The sequence below is a fragment of the Colletotrichum paranaense genome (genome assembly GCF_030867605.1).
Source record: "Colletotrichum paranaense strain IMI 384185 chromosome Unknown Scaffold_8.1, whole genome shotgun sequence".
Lineage (NCBI taxonomy): Eukaryota > Fungi > Ascomycota > Sordariomycetes > Glomerellales > Glomerellaceae > Colletotrichum > Colletotrichum paranaense.
The window spans coordinates 819,389-838,240 of NW_026848966.1; the positions used below are offsets into that span (position 1 = coordinate 819,389).

The window sequence follows — 18,852 nt, forward strand, 5'->3', positions numbered from 1 at the left end:
GCCGCCATCACGCTGCGACACCTACGTCACGATAAGGTAGCTCTAGTAGCTTAGGTTACTCACCACTTCAACCATTCCCTTCACATTCCTCAACCGACTCCCTCGAAGCCCCTCCAATTTAGTTCCCCCAACGGGTGCCGCATTCCAGCAGTGTTTGAGAGTGAGCCCGGAATAAAACGAAAATAGAACACAAATACCAGCACATACGAGTTCCAAAGATAAACAGGTCACAAGTGCCAGACCAACATGTCTCCTGTGTTAGTCGTTGGCGGCACGCGAGGCCTCGGGGCGTCCCTCGTCAAACAGTATGCCGCTGACGCGGGCAACACCGTCAACGGCACCACGCGTTCCGAACAAGGACCCGAAGGCTTCCCCGATGCCGTAAAGTGGCTCCCAGGTATCGACTTGATGGACGAGAATGTCGGCAAGACCCTAGTCAGTGTGCTCGGTGGTTCGAAGCCGCTGTCGACGGTGGTAAGTGGCTCCCTCTTATGCACCCGTCCTGCTGCTGCCGGAGAGTGTGTTGAATAACTGGCGGGGAAGTAGATCATCACGGCAGGCTACTTCGCGACGGAGGACTTCAGCACCGAAAAGGGTCCGAACTGGGCCGAGGAGCAGCGCATGTACACAACGAGCTCCATCGCCCCGGTCTTCATCGTCCACGCGCTCGCGCACGCCGGTCTTCTCCAAAAGGACTCCAAGGTTGTGCTCGTCTCGTCCGAGTCCGGGAGCATCACCCTCCGACACGAGAAGGAGGGCGGCGGCAACTATGCCCACCACGCATCCAAGGCCGCATTGAACATGGTGGGCAAGCTGTTGAGTCTCGATTTGAAGGACAAGGGCGTCATCATCAGTATCGTGCACCCGGGTTTCATGCGTACTGAGATGACCAAAGGCGTGGGATTCGACAAGTACTGGGACGATGGCGGTGGTAAGTACTTCATATCTTTGAGGGCGTAGGCGGCCCGGTGAGTTTCATAAGGATCATTAACATCTGAGTGTCGCAGCCGTTACCCCCGACGAAGCCGCCGAGAGTCTCATCAAATGGACAACAAAGCTCGACATTTCCAAGACGGGCGAGTACTGGGCGCCGAGAGGTCCGCGTAAGTACCGATGAGCGGTGACACCTGCTGGTGGACAAGACCCTCTTAACTGACATACGCCTTCGTAGGTGACATCGGTACGGCTGAACCGGTTCTTGGCAAAGAGCTCTCAACACCGCTCCATCTCCCTTGGTGATAGCTTGGAATGTATCTTCTTTCACCAAAGCGAGAGATCACATCGGTGGTCCGCCAATGCGCAAGAGACGTTGGACACGGAACACCCGTTGTCCAGACTTCGTCCCTACTCGTGCAGACAAGGTGATTCCTGTAGGATTTGAACAGGCTTCATGGATGCTGAGTCGGGTTGAGTGAGCGCAAGAGGATCCGGGTTTTGCGAGGGACCGTGACGTGCATATCCGTCTACTATGTACATAGTGTATGTCCGTACAGGGAGCAGGTCTGTTCCAGTGTCGTCCAGTGCTTTCTGGCAAAGTTGGGCTCAGACTCAGGCTCTGCGGGCATTAGTGGGTTGAAGGGCTAAGACCGGAAGGCGGTCACCGTGAAGAAAGCCGCAGTTGAGACGAACGAATGCCCTGATTGTATCCCCGCAATTCCCGAAGGTCAATGTGGCGGAAGAGGTTTACCCAGCGAGTCTGCCTCCTGGCCCGGGATCGCAGTTGTGACTCTGAGGGTGAGTCTGTGACTTCTAAGAAATTAAGAATAGGAGACACAATGAGAGTCGCCTATCGCCATCCTTTCGTGGCAGGCTGACAGCCCATCCGTGATGGAGACAGACGGAAAGAAGAAGTAAGAATCACGCTGGCCCCCGCTGGGCCTAGAGCAATCTCTGGGAGATCGAGCTTTTGCACTACGCAGACCGGACCCATGCGTACCTCACCCATTCTCTTGTGGGGTCACTATCGCAGGTGCGGCTGGTGCAGCTATATCCGTAGTGCTGTTGTATCCGTACTTTGCAGATATTAATCAAATTCCCCATGATCGTCTGCTCATATGAACAAGCCCCATCAAAAAGATTTTGCTCCAATGCTCTCGCCTATGGAAGGCTCGCTTACGTTTCAGATTGGCGATGAGAGTCCAGGATGATGCTGTCACGCTTTCCCTGAGACTTGAGTCTTGTTAGGAGGACCGTGACGGTGGAAGGCGGCTCCCCGATCCGATCAAGACGCAATGTGGGTGAGATGAAGAAAAGCAAAACAAAAAACCAAGAAGGGAAAAAGGAGGCCGCAGGCTGCAAACGTCAACGTCAAACGAGGTTTCAAGCTCACCCCAAGTGAAGAATGGTATTGCTGGATATTTGCGATATGATCATGAGCGAATACGGTCGATGTTTTCAGTCTGCTATATTTCTGCTTCCAGGTGGCTAGAAGAAGCGTAGAACTCGTTACGGTTTGCCAGGAGAGTCAGATTTGGGGGCTAATCGAATCAGATCGTCCGAGGCTGAGATTGGAGGGCGTTTTGTCTCCCTCTTCGGGCAGCGCCATCTGCCCGTTTGGTTATCCAGCCCGAGGCTTGGCAAGGCAATACGGCAAGCACCTCTACTCCGTACGCTGGTTGCTGAGTGAGTGATCGTGTCGATCTCGACTTTGGCAAACACCACACTGTACCCCGTACGGATACACGACGGTGCTCTTATCACAATCTGAACAATGCGGATCTGTTTTCGCCGTTCGGCCTCCATGCGTGAGGGTAACCATTTAGTCTCCAGGCTTCCCTCGATACATTGGAGCAGTGGGAGGTTATGGCGCTCGGATGACAGCTGAGATCGAAAGACAAAGTGAATTGTCCGATGGCGAGTGACTATTGGGCGCCACCTCGATGGCCGGGCCCTGCGGGGAGACCAGCCAACAACGGGCTGGAAGTGTCACGCGTCAGGCGGGAGACGGGCTCGAGTGTGTGCAACCGCAATAGACTTGGAATTGGGCTGGCTGGCACTGTCAGCAGCGTCAATGGCGCGGCGCCGAGGCTGATGGCAGAGAGCTTTCGAGATTCAGACACTCTGGACTCCTGGAGTCTGAAGTCTGGCTGCTGGCCTGACGTTCAAATTGATGCACCCCATGTTCCCTTGGCATTGAGACGACCAGGGGCCCCCAACACGAGGTTGCAATCCAGCGAATTTGGAAGGGCGGCAGGTTGCAACAAAATAGGCCCCTGTGCTACCCTTGTGATTCCGTCTTGTCCAGCTGCTGGAGGGACCAGGGCCAGGGCGGACGAACAGCTCCATCCCTCATCTTGATCCCAGGTGAAGATTTCAGTGGTGGTGTCATAGCCGGGTTGTGGACTTTGTCGTCAAGGACATACGTTCGCAGGCAGACGTACGGCTTTGTCGGGAAGAAGGTGGTTCTGTTTACTGCATCTATGAGCTCTCTGGTCAAAGGAAAAAGAGAGAGGAACCACGTAACAAGAAGCCGACAGTCCGAGTGGAGGAGCACGCACGGGAGGATGGACAGACAAGTCTGACCCTGGCTGATGTCAGGTACATGCCACAAGTACCTGACAGACACAGGGCCAAGTCAAGGTGTCCGTAGCTCCAAGAAGGCCCGTCGGTAGTAGCCGGTATGTGTGCATAAGGTATGAGTTGGATGGCTGTGAACCCGGTGGAGAGGGAAACGACCGAAGCATTGTCGGCCAGATGGCTCCAGCACCCACACAATTTGGCTTGTTGTCTGTTCCGGCTCGTCCGTTTTGTTCCCACGCGCACTTCATCGTTTGTTGGAGGACGAGTGCATGTCGCAGATGCAGAAGATGCTCATCTCTCAGTTATTCGTGGCCGGCATGTTCTGCGGAACTCCATCGGAGGCGAGTCTAGGCGCATTGCACCCTGTCATTCAACTGTAGAGCAATTTGTTGAATTACCTTAGCTTAAAATAATTAGGATTATTAGGGGTCCTGGGGTGTGTCGTCGGCACGTCTTGTCTGCACCCCGGTCGGCCGAGGAACATCACTCCCGCGTTGGTCATGGCTAGTGTTTCCAAAGACCCCATGCCGCGATACTTGTTCGAGCGTAGAGCGGCAGATTTGCAGAGCAGCGGTGGCCATTTGCACCATGTTTTGGTTGGAAGCTTGGTGATGGATCTATTACATCTGGGTCGGAATGGCGAGATGGAAATGAGAAGAAACACAATCCCGCCGTTGCAGCCCGGTTCAGCTGGGGAGCCGTGTGTCCTACGGGAGATGATGGAAGATAGTTAGCGTTCATAGGCCACGCCAGGGCAAGGAAGGGCCGTGAAGGTCATGAGGTCGAGGTAAGGTATTCTGTTTGCACAAGCGCGTTGCTCTCAGTGAGGGTTAGAAATAATCCGCCAGTCAACAGATAGTTAGCCCCTTTCTCATGTTGCCACTGCTATCCTCGCTTGACACAGCTGTCTTTGTCACAGTCTCACTATAATGCTTTGAGTATATCGGTATTCTCTACGCGATGTACTCGAAGAGCCAACTGGAAGGACCGGTGCTGGAAGTAGAAGTTGTGATGAAGGTACAGGTAGTAATAGAAGTGGCTGAAGTACGGATCAGGAAACAGGAAGTGTTTACCCACTTGGTAATGAAAGTCCAGTGGACACAGTGGTGACATAATGGTAGAGGCATGAAGATGCTCACCGCCCACGATGCAGCCACAGACCCGGGCTGAAGGGCCCCAAGTCGGAGGAGGCGTCTTCCCAGCCAACCGCATCTGCCGTCGTCAGCGTTCCCTTGTCTTTGTATGGTGTCCCTGAGAGAAAGAGAAAAAAAAGGTAAGCTTACAAGATAATAAGCTATTCATACGGATAGGTTCGGATGGTGTGGTGTGGGCGGCTTAGATTGAGATGGAGTGGCTCATGTGCCTGTGCCAGACCAGGACCAGGACCTGGTCGAGTTCAGGTGCCGCTGGCAGATGAGGGTGATGGGTGATGGGGATGACATCCATGGATGTCGAAATGGAGAGAGAGAGACAGAGAGGAGGAGGCGATCGGAACGGGTGGAATGCGCGGGGATCGGGAGGGCGTCGTTAGGTCGTTGGGATGTTTCTTGCTGCATTGTCCACGTTCTGTTTCTTTCCGTTTCCTAATTGCTCTTGGTTCTCCTCTCCTTCTCTTTCTCACTTTTTCTCGTTTCTACTCCAGTTGACTCTTTCCCATTCTCATTGTTTGTGCCCTCTTTCCCCAAACGACGAAAAGGAAAGAGGTATCAGAGTCGACTAATACTAATAAACTATCGCTCTTGCCTGCCCCTCCTCAGCTCACCCACCTCACCTTCCTTAGCTAAAAGGTACCTACCTACCTTGGCCGTGGCTTCCTTCTTTCCTCCTACTCGATTATTCCCTTCCTTCCCGTTCAAAAGCTACGGACGGATACACAAATATTTTGCCTGAGGTGCACCTGCCCTGCTCAACGACTCGTGGAGTGCCTCCTGCCTCCTGCTCTTTCACACCAAGCCTCAGAACTTAAGCCTTGCGCCTTCCTTCCTTTGTTCTTTCCTTCAACGGGACCTCCTTCCTCTTCCGCCTCACAGCTCCTCCCCCTCTTCGACGAGTGGACCATTGGCCTTACTTGCCTCACGGGACTTTCCACTGCCTCGCACCCGTCCCTCGTTTTTCTTTCTCTTTCGCCAACACACTCTCGAGCTGAACGAACTCTCAAGCAGCATCTCTCGTCTCTCGCTCCAACTTCTCGTCCGTTCTCGCATCCATCTACCTTCATCTCGACTCACCATCTCATCCGACTTCGCATCTCATATTCAGAGATCACCCGCATTCTCTAAGCATCCGAACACGACTAGGAACAGTGTCACCATCACCTCCCTATTCAGCCAAAACTACACTACCTTCTGTTTTCTGTCGTCATCTCTCGCTTCGCAGAGACACGGGCATCCCTATCAAGGCATCAAAGCGACCCAGAAGTTGGGTCAACCCGGGTCCGTGTTGCAGGCACACCGAGCCCGTGTCACACGGCAATACCAGCTAGCGACTGTACGAGCTGTCAAACATCATCACTGATCTAGACATTGTCCCCGGATCGTTTTTGGGTTATCGCGATCGCACGGATTGAAATACCGAGCATCGACTTATTAACTCGTCAAACCGCTCTCTTGTGAGAGAGACGACGTTGTTCCGTACCTCTGACACGGACGTGGACTGAGCAAGAAAAGGAAACAAAAAAAGCCAGACCCAGGCCAAGAGAGAAGGTGAGCTTGCATTTCCTTTTCTGGCCCACTCTTCAGACAGCTACTTGGCTCCGTTGTCGCGCGTTCGTCCAGTCGTCGGCATCATCCAGCCTTTTGGTCGAGTGCCCGCCCAATCCTGTCCAAAGTCTCCAAACCCAAGCAGCCAAACCCCTTCATCCTCGCAAGTCGTGGATGGTGCGTGGACCCCAGATCCACCACTCTACCACCCAAAAATTCCTAGCCACCTAGCCAAACTACTCGCTTCCCGGCAGACCAGCAATCTCCCCCTGAATTGGATGATTTGGACCCAATCCATTATCCGATAATCAACTCGTCCCCCCCAAACCAATTCATCCCCTCAAAGCCCAAGGGATGCTTTTTTCGAGCTGACGTCGGATCAAAGCAGGAGAAAAGGACACCACGCTGCACTACAAGCCAAACCAGACGCGCATTGCCGACTATAATCGAGGATCTTTGATATTACAACTCACCCCTATTTTCTTCTTTTGAACCCACGCACCCACCCGCCTACGACTCCGGATCCCGACCACCCATCTGCCTTCGGACGTACTGCAGATTGCTTGCCCGCACGCTGCCACACACACCGCGCGCACCGCACCGCACAGTGACCTGCCGAGGAACTGTCGGGTGGCTCCTCCAAAAACCCGTTCCCCCCGTTATTGTTTGTCCCTGCAGAGAGGCATGACGCTAGGAACGGCCATTTGACAGCCAACGAAAATCAAGCTTGCTAGCAACGCTCGCTGCTCTCCTCAATCGGTCGGACAGCTCCCCTTTTTCTGGCGGAAGAAAAGGCCGATCCCTTGACTTTCAATACGACGCGCCCGTCCATCATCATTATCCATACTCCCATCTGGTCATCCCTCCCGTCGCGGGTACCACACCATCCCACACGGTATACCTCACAAATTACAGCCAAAATGTCAAAGGCACAATCAGCACAGCCAGGTAAGCCAAGAATCAAACACTCTGATATGGATGTAGGGGATGGATATGCGCCGGCATGTCCTATCCTGCCCAACCTTCATCCCTCTTCCCACCCACCCCTTTCAATGCCTGCCACCATCTTCCCGGATTTCTCCCCCTTTGACTTTTGCCCTGTCCAACGGGAAGAGAGCCGCCCTTTCTCACGGATTGCACTGCCGCCCAAGCAAACGCAAGCACCGCGCCCGCTCCACCCAGTTGTTGAACCTGCTGTGTCATGTATACCGCCCTCATGTTTCATATCCCTCCCCCCCTCGCCGTCACTCGCATGCACGGAGCCGTCGCTGTCTTTCTCTGTCTCTCTCCTTCCTCCTATCGAGTGCTAACTTTACTTCCTTGGAATAGGCCATCAACCTAGCAAATCTGCTGGCGCTGGCTTGACGCTTAATCTCTCATCCAACAACCCCTTTCGCAACCGCGCTGCCTCCCCACTACTCTCCGGCACTACGAATACCACCTCTCCCGCTTCGCCTTTTGACGACCCTCCCCGACCTGTCTCGCGCAACCCATTCCTCGATCCATCATACTCGAGTAGTCAACCGAACTTGATCGGAGCAGGCACCATGTCGACATCACTGGACAACAAGGCATCGCCTACCGCTGAGGAGCTGTTTGTACGTTGCCCCCGATGAATCAATTGATGGAACCCGGACCGATCCCTCGGTCGCCAATTGAATTCTTGCCGCGCGTCCATTGAGAGTTCGCAGGTTACTGACTTTCCGCCCGACAGGATGGTCTCACCATTAACGATCAGAAGCAACCTCGACCCCCGACGAATCGCCCTCCTGGAGTGCCAGGACGCGAGAATGTGCCGCCTGGAGCCCGTCGCGGTCCTCCGCCACCCGGCCACCGTCCATCGAGATCTCAGGAGGAGGCGATGAGACAGCGACGCCTTCAGGGCAGTGGTGGTCCTCCCCGACCTGGTGGAGCTCCTGGATCGCCCCAACGCCGACCTCAGGAACGCCGACCGCGCAGGAACTCTGAGTCGTCCGTACTGATTGATATCGAGAAGTCCCCGACCGACGAAGAGAGAAAGGCGAAGGAAGCCAGACGTCGGGAAAGAGAACGCCGCGCCCGGGAAGGAAAGGATAAGGACCCCAAGAAGCCCAGTCGCAGAATCGATATCATCGACCAATTGGATGCCACCAGCATCTATGGCACCGGATGTGAGTAAAGCATTTTTTTCAGTGGAAATTTCCAGGCTAATGGCATGTAGTGTTCCATCACGACGGTCCTTTCGATGCAGCCAACCCCCACCGTAACCGCAAGGGCAGCCGACGTGCACCGATGCAAGCCTTTGCCAAGGACTCCCTCAACATGTCCCTTGGCGGCTCCGGTCCCCTCAACAAGCGTCCGGATCATGCTGTGTTCATGGGCCACAACGACGGCGAGGCATCGGCAGACTTTGCAACTGCTGCCAGACTTGAGCGCAAGGATGATCCCGCTGTCTTTGACCCCCGAGCTCGCGGTTCGATCGTTTACGGAGAGGAATCCATGGGACTCGGTGCCTCGACCTTCCTGGAGGGTACTCCTGCTGCCCGAGCTGCCATCCAGAAGACTCAGGCTGAGCAAGCCCAGCAGTCAACCTCCGAGGGCCTTGGCCGCAGCAAGTCCATCGCCCAGCGCATTCGTGGAATGAAGAGGGAGCCCCGCGAATATGGTCCTTCTGGTCGAATCACTAATCCTGAGGGGGCATACACCTCCCGCCGATCGCCCGATACCAATGGACCCGCCAGCAGCATTTCGTACACTGGCGAGCGTAACCCCTTCTTTTCTGAGTATGGAAAGGAGCCCGAGACAATCTCGGTCAAGCGAGCCGACAACGGTACCCGTTCGCCTGGTGTACCTCCCCCAGTGCCCCGTCGAGGCTCTGCTAATGGCCTCGAGCGTCGTGCCACAGCTGACATGATGTCACCGACCGAGGACGGACCCAGCAAGCCTTCTGGAGGCTTCATGGCCAGAGTCAAGAGTCTGAAGGGTGGACGCAGACGCCAGGCTTCCGATGCCATGGCACCGCCTCCTGCACCTGGCACTGCCGCCTAGTGGTTTCGCAGAACTTAGGAAGCAGGATACGAGAGCACCGAGCCAACACAAAGGACACAACAAGACGAATGCGAAGGCATACGGCAAAGAAAGTCCTTGCCGTTCATCAAACGCCTCACTATGAGGCGATTAGTTTCAAGAAAGAGAAAGGGTGCAGTCGATGCACCCCAAGAACGAACGACGTGAAGTTGTTTGAACCAATCTGGTTACAATGCAAACACATTGGGCTACGGATCCGATAATATCGAATTCTGGATCATTTGTGGAGGGAGTCAATACGGTTGGGATCTCGAATTGGGTTGGGTGGCTCTTGGAGAAGCCATCAGGACGAGAACTACGATTGTCAGGGCGGAGCGGTCGCGCATATGCGTCTGGATTTTCACACCACCCGACAAGTGATACCTTTCTCGTGAATAATCATATTTCTTTGGGAGGAAACGAGCCTCCTTTTCTGCCTCTTTTGCTACAAATATTCCAGGGCCGGCAGAGGCACTTTACACAAAGGGAAGGCATAGAGCAGGCAATCCAACAGTCCGTCGGCAGATTGTTATGAATTAGCTTTATTGAAAATAGAGAACATTGAGCCTCACATGATGTTTCTCAGCGCTAATTTGCAGTGCATTCGACAGTGATAAGGTAGCGACAATGATGGGATATTCAAACATGTGCAAGGTATCTTTGGAACAAGGGATCGGCTTATTGACAAGAAAAGCACAAAATGCATGACTACCTAGTCTGCCGTGTCCCCCTAGCAAGGTTTTTAGTATGGCGAAGTCCGGATGAGATGCGTTGAGTAAGGTGGAAGGCAAGGAGTGAGAAAGGGCTGCATAAGTGACAATCATGCAAGACACAGGGGTGATGTCATTGAGCCTTGAGGTGGCTGATGAGGCCCTGTCCCAACCCAATGTGCCAGTCTGGCTGGCCCTGGAAAGCGCCGAGACTTGAATCGAGATTTCCAGCGGAGAATTTACAACAGCTCCTCCCTTCCCCTGGAACTCTCGTCGGAATTTAATCCGCGCAACTGTTGGCAGCTGCCATCATGTGACTTGACGATACCTTCTTGCCGGCTTCCATCATTCCATCTCAGAGTAGAGACGCAGCAGAGTCGACGAAAGAATAAGTCGAAATGGCACGGAAATGATACCCTTTTATTTTGTTACTTGTCTTGTTCCAGAACGGTTAAGGCCACGGTGAGCCCCGGAAGAAGAAGAAGGCATACAAATATGGCAGGCGCCAATGACGACGGCGGCGATGAAATGATATTCCCCGCTTCGCAGGCGAGCTCGCATTTCCCCCTTGAGCCAGTCTCCGCAGCCGTCCTCTGCAGTCGGGAGACGAAGCGCAGAGATGCAGCGGTGGCGAGGGGTCGAGTGCAGGTCGGGAGCCAGGAGGTCGATGAGGAGGTCCTCTGTGGCGGGTTCGAGAGGGGGAGTGTTGTTGGGCTTAGTTCTGAGAGTGAGCAGATGGGGATCTTGGTTAGTCTTATCCTGCATTGAGGGAGTCAAAGGGGAAATGAACTGACTTTGTATGATTAGATTTCGATGCAGGCCCTGGCCAAGACACTCTGCGGAAAGGAGCTCGAGAATGATGAGAGGGGCAAGGAGGCGAGGGTGATGGTTGTCACGACGCAGCCTCCTGCGGCCATCCTCCCGCCGCTGAGGGACGCCATTCGAACGGAGCTCGTGGTCCGCGGCGCCGCTGAGGCGGATGTGGCGACGAGGTTGAGGCGGTGTTTGGGGAGGGTCTCTGTCTCGAGGGTGTTTGATTTCGAGGGCTTGTGGGAGGCTCTTGGCGACTTAGACATTCTGCCTGAGAGTCCTGAGCCACGCGTGGTCTCCTCCCCGGGGGTTCGCGCACCATCTAGGGAGCGGTTGAAGGATGATGATAAGCATGATACGGGAGACGATAAGAGGAATGAAGGGGTTGCGGAAGGCTCGGCCGGTGTGGAAGCGCCTGCTGAGGATGCGGCGAATTCGTCGAGGGGACAAGAGCATGCTGCGCCTGAGCCAGAAGTATCTCAACAGCCCGAGAGGATTGTGTTGCCGGAACTCAAGCCACGGCCTCAGACGATCAAATCTACGAGAACAGAGATCGCGGACAGTGACGAGGATGACGATGAGGACGCCATCTCGCTGCCATCTTCGTCGTCGTCTTCGCTGTCACCGCCGCCTTCAACAATTCGGTCCCCGACGCCGTTTACAACTGCAGATTCTCCCGAGAGAGGAGCGGATGAAGAGGAAGTTACTGAAGGCGCAGAGGGGGACGACCTGAACAACAATGTTGAAGGAACGCCAGAACAAGTCACAGAAGAGCTTCACGAGGAGGAGACTGAGAGTAGAACACCGCCGCCGGAGAACGAGATTCCCGAGGCCACCGCAGCCGTAGCAGCACCCAAGAGCAGATCCCCAGAAGACGACGATTCGAAAGGTCCAACCTTGCCGGATATCATCCTCATCACCCACTTCCACAGCCTCATGACGGCCCTCTTCACCCGCCGCGACCGTCAGTCCGCGCATGACTCGCTCCAACGCCTCTCCTCCCACCTGCGGTATCTAGCCAGAAGCCTGGAGACTAGCCCCTTGATCATGCTCCTCAACAGCACGAGCTCTTCAAAAGAGTCGACGATGTCCAAGCCCGCGAATGTCCAGGGAGGTCAGCCGCCGCCACCACCGAATGGAGGAGAACATGGCACTGGCAGTGGTGGTAAGGCGGTCGACCCGACGCTCCGATCCATCTTTAACCCACCTGCGCTGAATATCACGGGTTACGGCTACGGCGGGAACCAGGCGACGTCGAGGCGGAATAAACCCACCTTTGGGCTTGTGTTTTCGCAGCTTCTCGATTTGCACCTGCTGTGTATGAAAATACCTAGGGATAAGGAAGATGCTGAGAGATTGTATACTGCTGCGCCTGGGGGTGGCGGTGGAGGGGAAGATGATGGCACAGGGGGTGTGAGATTTGTGTGGGCTTTGGAGGTCCTTCTTGACGAGATTGGTGTTTGGGAGCACGGGACGGAAGCGGAAGTGGGAGGAAGAAGAAGGGCCTCGAGAAAGAGCAGAGAGCAGCGATGGGGTGTTGTTGATGTCAGGAGCGGGCGGATTGTCGATGCCTTTGAGGCCGTGGAACGGAAGAAGGCTGGGGAGATTCGCGTTGTTGGCGGGTTTGGGGGCCCGCGTGTGTGAGCTCGCCTGCCTTCGTACAACTTTTTACGGCATCACCATGTCAATACTCTGAGATGAGTCAAAAAAGGACGAGGTAACAAAATGGCCGTGGGACACACTTCCTGGATGCATCGCGGCGGACGGTACATCATGCCCTTTGACCCGGTATTCTCGGACTCGGGCGACGACACCTTGTTGTCCTACACAACCGCCAAGACACGACTTGTCTACATTCTCAACCAGTCAAAGCCAACAATGGATCTGAATATCACATGTACCGGGAAGAAGTGGAACAGCATGCAGAGCCGCGACGGTGCGGTGTAAGAGTCAAACTGCAAATGCGGACCCTGATGGTCCGCCTCGATGCTGCTGCCCGCCCGGGACCGGGAGGGGGGGGGGGACGGGAACCTCTATGTCTCCATCCGATGACAGGAAACCTACATCAGCGGAGCGCCCACTCCGTCCGGTTCGTGAATGTCTCAGACCCATTCTTTGTGTTGGAGAATTACACAATAATTACCTTTTACCTATATAGGGCTATGATCGGGAGCGAGTACTTCTCCATGGGGCGTCGAATACAAATCCGTTTCAACCCTTCTACTTCTCTCCGTCGAAATCTCTCTGAAAAGCTGATACGTCACGTTCGCTCATCGTCAGTGGATTCTTCGCCGTCGTCGCCGTCTGCGACTGCTTTGATATCGGATACCCAAGATATTGAGGATATGAAGGCGAGTTGTGTCTTGCCATACGCGGCTGTGGCTGCTTCTGTCTCGACTTTTGCTTTACCCGAGACTAGGCCCGAGCCGTCAATAGTAAGAATCCAGGATGGGAGCTCGAGGGAGTCGAGTTGGGAGACAACGCGGGCACGGAGTTATGACAAGTCATCGTCACTCGGCCATGTGGTCAATGCCATTGGCGGCATGTTCTACCAAGCTGCTGGAGCCGTGGCCCAGGCCGGTAGACGCGTGATGGGACATCCAACCGACGCCCACGACATCGGAACCGGCCACGCAGCGCCGGTCGTACTACAGCAAATAACAAGTGAAGATCCGAGATCGCGTCAAGAAGAGGCAGACAAAGGGGAGAATCTCTTGATGTTGATCAAAGAGAGCGGCATGCAAACGGAGTACTTCACGACGCTCCTCACCTCATACGACAAGGTCCACGACATGCTTCTCAGCAACAACGACGAGCAAACGCAGAAACAAGAGCAGTTCACGATCTTCGTCCCCACGGACTCGGCCTTTCGGAAGCTCGAGGGCGTTTTCGAACTCAGTCGAGCGGAGCTACTCGGCGAGATCCTCGAGTACCACGTTCTTCCGGGGCGGTATACTTACCAAGACCTCCGTGGTCTGCGGACGGCGGAGACGGCTCTCGAAAAAGGTGGGGGCGGGGAGCTTCGACGGCAGAGAGTGAGGACCACAGAGGGGCCATCGGGTGTTGAGATCAATTTTTACGCCCGGGTTCTCGTTTCCGAATCGAGGGAGAGCGGGGATGGTGCCGTTGTCGTCCACTTTATAGACGAGGTTCTGATTCCGCCGCCGCGGTGGGATATACTCGTCGGTGCTGCGGTGCCGGAACATACGCTGGGGGCTTTTGCGAAGGCGATGAAGAGGAGCAGAGTGAGCGAGGAAGTTTTGCGGCGCCTGCGTGGTGGCTCTGGGATCACGGTGTTTGCGCCGTCGAATGACGCGTGGGATCAGTTGGGCGAGGAAGCGATGGATTTCCTCTTTTCCTCGCGGGAGGGGGCTAAGTTTCTCGAGGCTTTGGTGAGGTATCATTTTGTTGCGGAGGTGATTTATACGGACTTTTTCAAAGGCGTGGAGATGGACGAGGAGGAGATGGAGAAGAAGACCGACGGGGGGAGGGACCTCGGGGAGGACGCCGACGGGGCGGGGCGGGTGCGACGGGATGTTCAGACTCTGCTTGACGGGGCGAGGGTCACGATCGAGGCGGTGGTTTCTCGCAGCGCGGGACGCACCGGTGACGGTGGACGGCCGGTGGGCGTGGTGAAGGGGGGTGTTGGTGTGAATGGGGCGGCGGTATCAGCGAGAGATGTGCCGGTCAGGGATGGCGTTGTGCATATCGTGGATGAGGTGCTCTTGCCACTGCCAACGCCGCCGTTATTGTCGTCGACTTCGTCTTCGAGAAGGATTGGTGTGGAGGAACTCAAGAGGCGGCTGGCCCGGTTTGTTGATGTAGGAGACGAGGGCGGTTGGAGCGAAGAGTTGTAGGATATCCTTGGTAGTATCGTGCCCGTAGATTTAAGAGTGGAACGTATGAATTATTGTCTTGCACTCCGTACTCAGATGAGTTGAGACATGGATTCTTGTGTGTTTCCTCCACCGTTGAATCAAGCATCTCCGAGAGGTTTATTCTCAAAGACAAACTCGCCTTGGCAATCTTAAAGAAACAAGACAGCGGGCACGTGGGAGTTGGGGCGATGGGGTGACGCCCCAGTCTAGACTATAGTCATGAACCTTGAGAGGAACGAAATGAACTCTCGCGACTAAGCACGGTCTTTCACTTTCGCTACTACTTCGTAGTCTGTGACTTTGTACTACGAAAGCTCATTTCCATGCTATCCGTGACCCGTATACGCCATATCCGTACAGCCGTGCCAGAGACTAGGGCCCTGAGTCGTGTCTCTTGCTAGACAGTCCACCATAGGTTCTACTGGCGATTGTTCCCCAATCATAACGTTTGATAGTGTGTCCATGTGTCATAATGCAGGTTATCAATATCGTTTCTGCTCCACGCGTAGTTATTTCCCGAGTCGGCTTGCGAGCATCATCATTCCCGACTCGGGGAAATCATCAACACCGGCACTGCCGCTGCTACACCCTACATAGCCTAATCACTTTTTTTTTTTCTGTTGGAGCGCAACACCTTATAGGCACAGTTGCGCTTATAAGAAAGGGGGGGGGGGGGAAGAAAGTCCTTCATAAACACTCTTGGCAACTCCATTCTCCTAGGTAAACCCTCCCTTCTATTATTTTCAAGACCCGATATATGAATACTCCGTACTCGCCCAACATGAAGCTCGCACCCGTTCTATCCATCCTCGTGGCCGGCCTCTCGTTCGCCAGCGCACAGGTCTGCCCCGACAAGAACCTGATGGAGTGCTACGAGTACTGCGACTTCAACAACAAGCCCAACGATGCGTTTGTGGCGTGCACACATGCTCGTTGCTCGTACTGCCGCCCTTAGACTGAGGAGATTGAAACCCGGACACAGATGGGTGGGAGAAGCTGTGAGTAGGGGGGCTAAAGGGCCGAGGTGTTTGATCACGACTGACTCGGTGATAGGGCCTCGTTGGTCGGTATACAGGCACTCAATACATGACGATTCCAGCATAGAAGATACCCAGGATAGGCGGGTGGTGGATGGTGGCGATGGCGCCGAGTATCAAGATAGAAATGCAGTATGAAGTGGAATAGATTTGTGATCGCAACATACCCTTGAACATCTTTCCAACTCCATCCACAAGCTGTCTACTAAGACGCGAGTCTGCCAATGCGGTCTCGGAGCGATGCATGCGTGACGTTAGTCTCTCGAGAAGGCTACGTTTGTTTGCTCTCTTGATGGAATGACCTAGATATGGCTTGCCTCCCTGGCTAATAGCACGGGGGAAATCCCTAGCCACTCCCGAGCCCCGGCCGCACGGCCCCACAGCGGAATGGCCACCCGGCAAAATGCTTTCCGAAAAAGTCCCCACCTCGCAACCGTCTCACCCCCATTGTCCTTCAGCTTCCGCCGCCTCCGGCACATCGGCTAGGTAGCTAGTGCGGCTTGGAGCCCTTCGCCGCTCCGTTCGCTGAGGATTCCAGCCGTTCGCTGCCGCTGTGCAGTTGCAACAACGTGATGTAAGGCAGGTACCTAGGTACTTTAGTGTACCGGCTGTTGAGCCCGTCGATGCAATTGCAACAGCAATGCCTCCACCCTCCAATGAGTCGGTCTCGTTGGGGACGTCCGATCAATCAAAGATGCGAGAAACGCCTTATATATGCCCCCCCAAAGATATGTCACCTCGGGTTCTTCAAAGGACAGCTACGCGGAGCACCACGCTGCTCACAGACTCGAGATTTCAGCTTGGGAGTGTAAATTGTGGTCCCCCCAAGTTTGAGGACCAGAACGGGCTCCAAGTTTCACGTAAGATAGATTGGACGTGGTCTTGGCGAAATTCGCTGCGCCCTACGGATACTCCTTAGCTTGTGTCGTTGCATACGCTACCGGATTGTTCTTTTGCATGCTAGACTTGGTTGCGCATCCGGTATCGCTGGGCAGCTGAAGCATAACGTGAACGATCGGATCACCGGTTGGCGCCGCGCGTTGGCCGTAAAACGTCCTAAGAGCATCGCCGCTACGGAGTCATCCGGCTCCGAGAGATTTTCCGTTACCAACACGGGGTACGGTCGGGTTCGGATAACGGGCACGGACGGGACAGGAGGTGAGAATACTGGGTTGATGACTTTGGTGCTCCTAGCAAGACGGAGTAGTCCGCTTCACGGGTTCGAGATTTCTGGGACCCTGAGTCGTGCGTATCTCGTCGCTCTGCCTTACTCTACTGACCTCCCGCACCGGATAGAGATTAGAATCTCTACTTTTCTCGGATTCCATCCACATGTATTCTAATCTCGTCTCGACTCAGGCACTTGGTTGCGGATCGTCGGATACACCGTATAGGTCGCTCCACTGGATGAACTACTGCAAGACCAAACACCTCCTTGGATTATTTTCCGTCAGTTGTCTCCACGCTTGAATAGTCTAAGCCTCTGAGATTGGTAGGGCTAGAGCCAGACCGCGACCGCTGGGTGACGTTGTGGAACTGCGACTGATGAATGAGGCGACTTGTGCGAGTCCGTGAGCTTGATCAGAGTATGAAATTTAGACATAGAGTTTGACTTCAAACTGAGGTAATCTAAGTAGATCATTGTAGGTGAACTAGTGTATCCGTACTCGAGAGACACAGGCATGTTGTCGTTCCACCTGTGAAGTTGAAGAAGGAATGTGATCTGTATAAAGGGCATTCAAGTCCCTCGTCTGGACAGTTGAATAGAGCTCGAAGTCATCATCGCCTTTGTCTCTCACTCCACAGCCTCTACATTCGTTTTCCACTGCATAACCATCCACTTTCTTTCAAGATGCACTTCACCAAGTTTGTTCTGGCAGTTGTCCTGCCCTACATGTAAGCACCTCCGCCTCCACCTCTCCCGGCCTATGAGCGTCCTGAGCATCTTACTGACCACAACGCAAACAACAGGGCCGCCGCCAACACCCACGTCGGCTGCAAGTGCAACACGGGCGACGACACCTGCCTCCAGGCCGCCTGCAACGGATACTCCGGCGCCGGCGTCTTCTTCAACAAGCCCAAGGGCCACGAGGATACCGTCTTTTCGCAAGTCAAGGACGGCGTACGTTAATCCCCCTCTGCCTCTCATACACAGACATCTTGCACATTTTGCAATCGTTAATTATCGGTGACTAACCCGCGTGGACATGCAGAAATGCTACGCCGTGTACAACAACGGCAACGAGTTCCTGACGTTTGAGGGACTCGGCGGCAAGGAGTGGAGGGCCAAGTGCGAGGAGCACTGCAAGGGTGGCTCTACCTGCTGAGTCAAGGCCGGATAGAAAGATTTGTGGTCCGCTTCCTTTCGCGTCGAATTTGTCTTAGCAGCTTATATACCAAAGTGATGATTTTACCAACGATTATCTCTCCATTCCTGCGAAATTTTGACGACATTGTAGATGTAAGGTTTTATGTCTTTAAGCTTATTTACCTTGCTAAAGGTTGAGGTGGATGGCACGGGCTGAGATGGGAAGTTAAAATGACGATGCAGATATTAAGGACAAAACTTAATTACGAAAACGAGAACGATGATGAGTCGTGTTTTACAGTACAATTGATAGGCCCAGGGCCGCAACGTTTCGGAAGAAGAAAGCAAAAAGGAAGAAAGAGAATAACGAAAAGCTGATGTAATACTGTCGCACTATTCACCACGCTTTGCAGCCACAGCGAGTCCCGCATGCTATCGTGATGCTTATCCATGTGGTCTGCGATATTCTAAACGGGCTCGATGGACGACAACGGACATGGCGCGGCGGTCTTGGTCTGCTCTGACGCGGGGATCGTCACAGCACCCCTGTTCACCAAACAGGTCCACACGGAAGGGTGGCCGAGTTGGTTATGGCGCCAGGTTAAGGTCAGCTTAACATCTGTTTCCTGGTGGGGCAACCCGCGCGAGTTCGAGTCTCGTCCCTTTCATTTTTGAAGTTTGTGACGAGGTATTCGTGTTGTGTTGACCTTTTGCCGTCCACTGTCTTTGTTACCGGGCGTCTGGGAAGCGTTGGGGGGGGGGGGGGAATGCAGGCAAGGCAGGGGGATTGGATCTTTCGAGTGCTCGCATACGAGTCCCGAAGAATCTTGAACCAACAAGTGGTTC

The 18,852-nt window shown here is 54.3% G+C and overlaps 7 protein-coding genes across 7 annotated transcripts; 5 read left to right on the top strand and 2 right to left on the bottom strand.

Moving 5' to 3' along the window:
- Positions 1–246: 246 nt before the first annotated feature.
- On the top strand, positions 247–1,239 carry CPAR01_10127 (oxidoreductase; the record flags this gene model as incomplete). The annotated part of the gene is made up of 4 exons (XM_060494390.1): positions 247–474; positions 547–931; positions 1,008–1,103; positions 1,172–1,239. 4 exons carry the CDS (start codon positions 247–249, stop codon positions 1,237–1,239), a joined length of 777 nt encoding a protein of 258 aa, XP_060346572.1.
- A 1,206-nt stretch (positions 1,240–2,445) lies between these two features.
- On the bottom strand, positions 2,446–2,742 carry CPAR01_10128 (uncharacterized protein; the record flags this gene model as incomplete). Its single annotated transcript, XM_060494391.1, has 1 exon — positions 2,446–2,742. One exon carries the CDS (start codon positions 2,740–2,742, stop codon positions 2,446–2,448), a length of 297 nt encoding a protein of 98 aa, XP_060346573.1.
- Positions 2,743–3,913: 1,171 nt separating this feature from the next.
- CPAR01_10129 (uncharacterized protein) lies at positions 3,914–4,769 on the bottom strand (the record flags this gene model as incomplete). The annotated part of the gene is made up of 2 exons (XM_060494392.1): positions 3,914–4,226; positions 4,597–4,769. Coding segments are annotated over 2 exons (486 nt in total), but the record flags the coding sequence as incomplete, so codon positions are not given.
- A 2,369-nt stretch (positions 4,770–7,138) lies between these two features.
- On the top strand, positions 7,139–9,245 carry CPAR01_10130 (mucin-1; the record flags this gene model as incomplete). Its single annotated transcript, XM_060494393.1, has 4 exons — positions 7,139–7,166; positions 7,548–7,816; positions 7,933–8,368; positions 8,419–9,245. 4 exons carry the CDS (start codon positions 7,139–7,141, stop codon positions 9,243–9,245), a joined length of 1,560 nt encoding a protein of 519 aa, XP_060346575.1.
- A 1,223-nt stretch (positions 9,246–10,468) lies between these two features.
- Positions 10,469–14,640, top strand: CPAR01_10131 (uncharacterized protein; the record flags this gene model as incomplete). The annotated part of the gene is made up of 4 exons (XM_060494394.1): positions 10,469–10,720; positions 10,781–12,419; positions 12,495–12,726; positions 12,942–14,640. 4 exons carry the CDS (start codon positions 10,469–10,471, stop codon positions 14,638–14,640), a joined length of 3,822 nt encoding a protein of 1,273 aa, XP_060346576.1.
- Positions 14,641–15,442: 802 nt separating this feature from the next.
- CPAR01_10132 (uncharacterized protein) lies at positions 15,443–15,765 on the top strand (the record flags this gene model as incomplete). Its single annotated transcript, XM_060494395.1, has 3 exons — positions 15,443–15,570; positions 15,644–15,659; positions 15,715–15,765. 3 exons carry the CDS (start codon positions 15,443–15,445, stop codon positions 15,763–15,765), a joined length of 195 nt encoding a protein of 64 aa, XP_060346577.1.
- Positions 15,766–17,550: 1,785 nt separating this feature from the next.
- On the top strand, positions 17,551–18,025 carry CPAR01_10133 (uncharacterized protein; the record flags this gene model as incomplete). Its single annotated transcript, XM_060494396.1, has 3 exons — positions 17,551–17,594; positions 17,670–17,820; positions 17,912–18,025. 3 exons carry the CDS (start codon positions 17,551–17,553, stop codon positions 18,023–18,025), a joined length of 309 nt encoding a protein of 102 aa, XP_060346578.1.
- Positions 18,026–18,852: the final 827 nt, after the last annotated feature.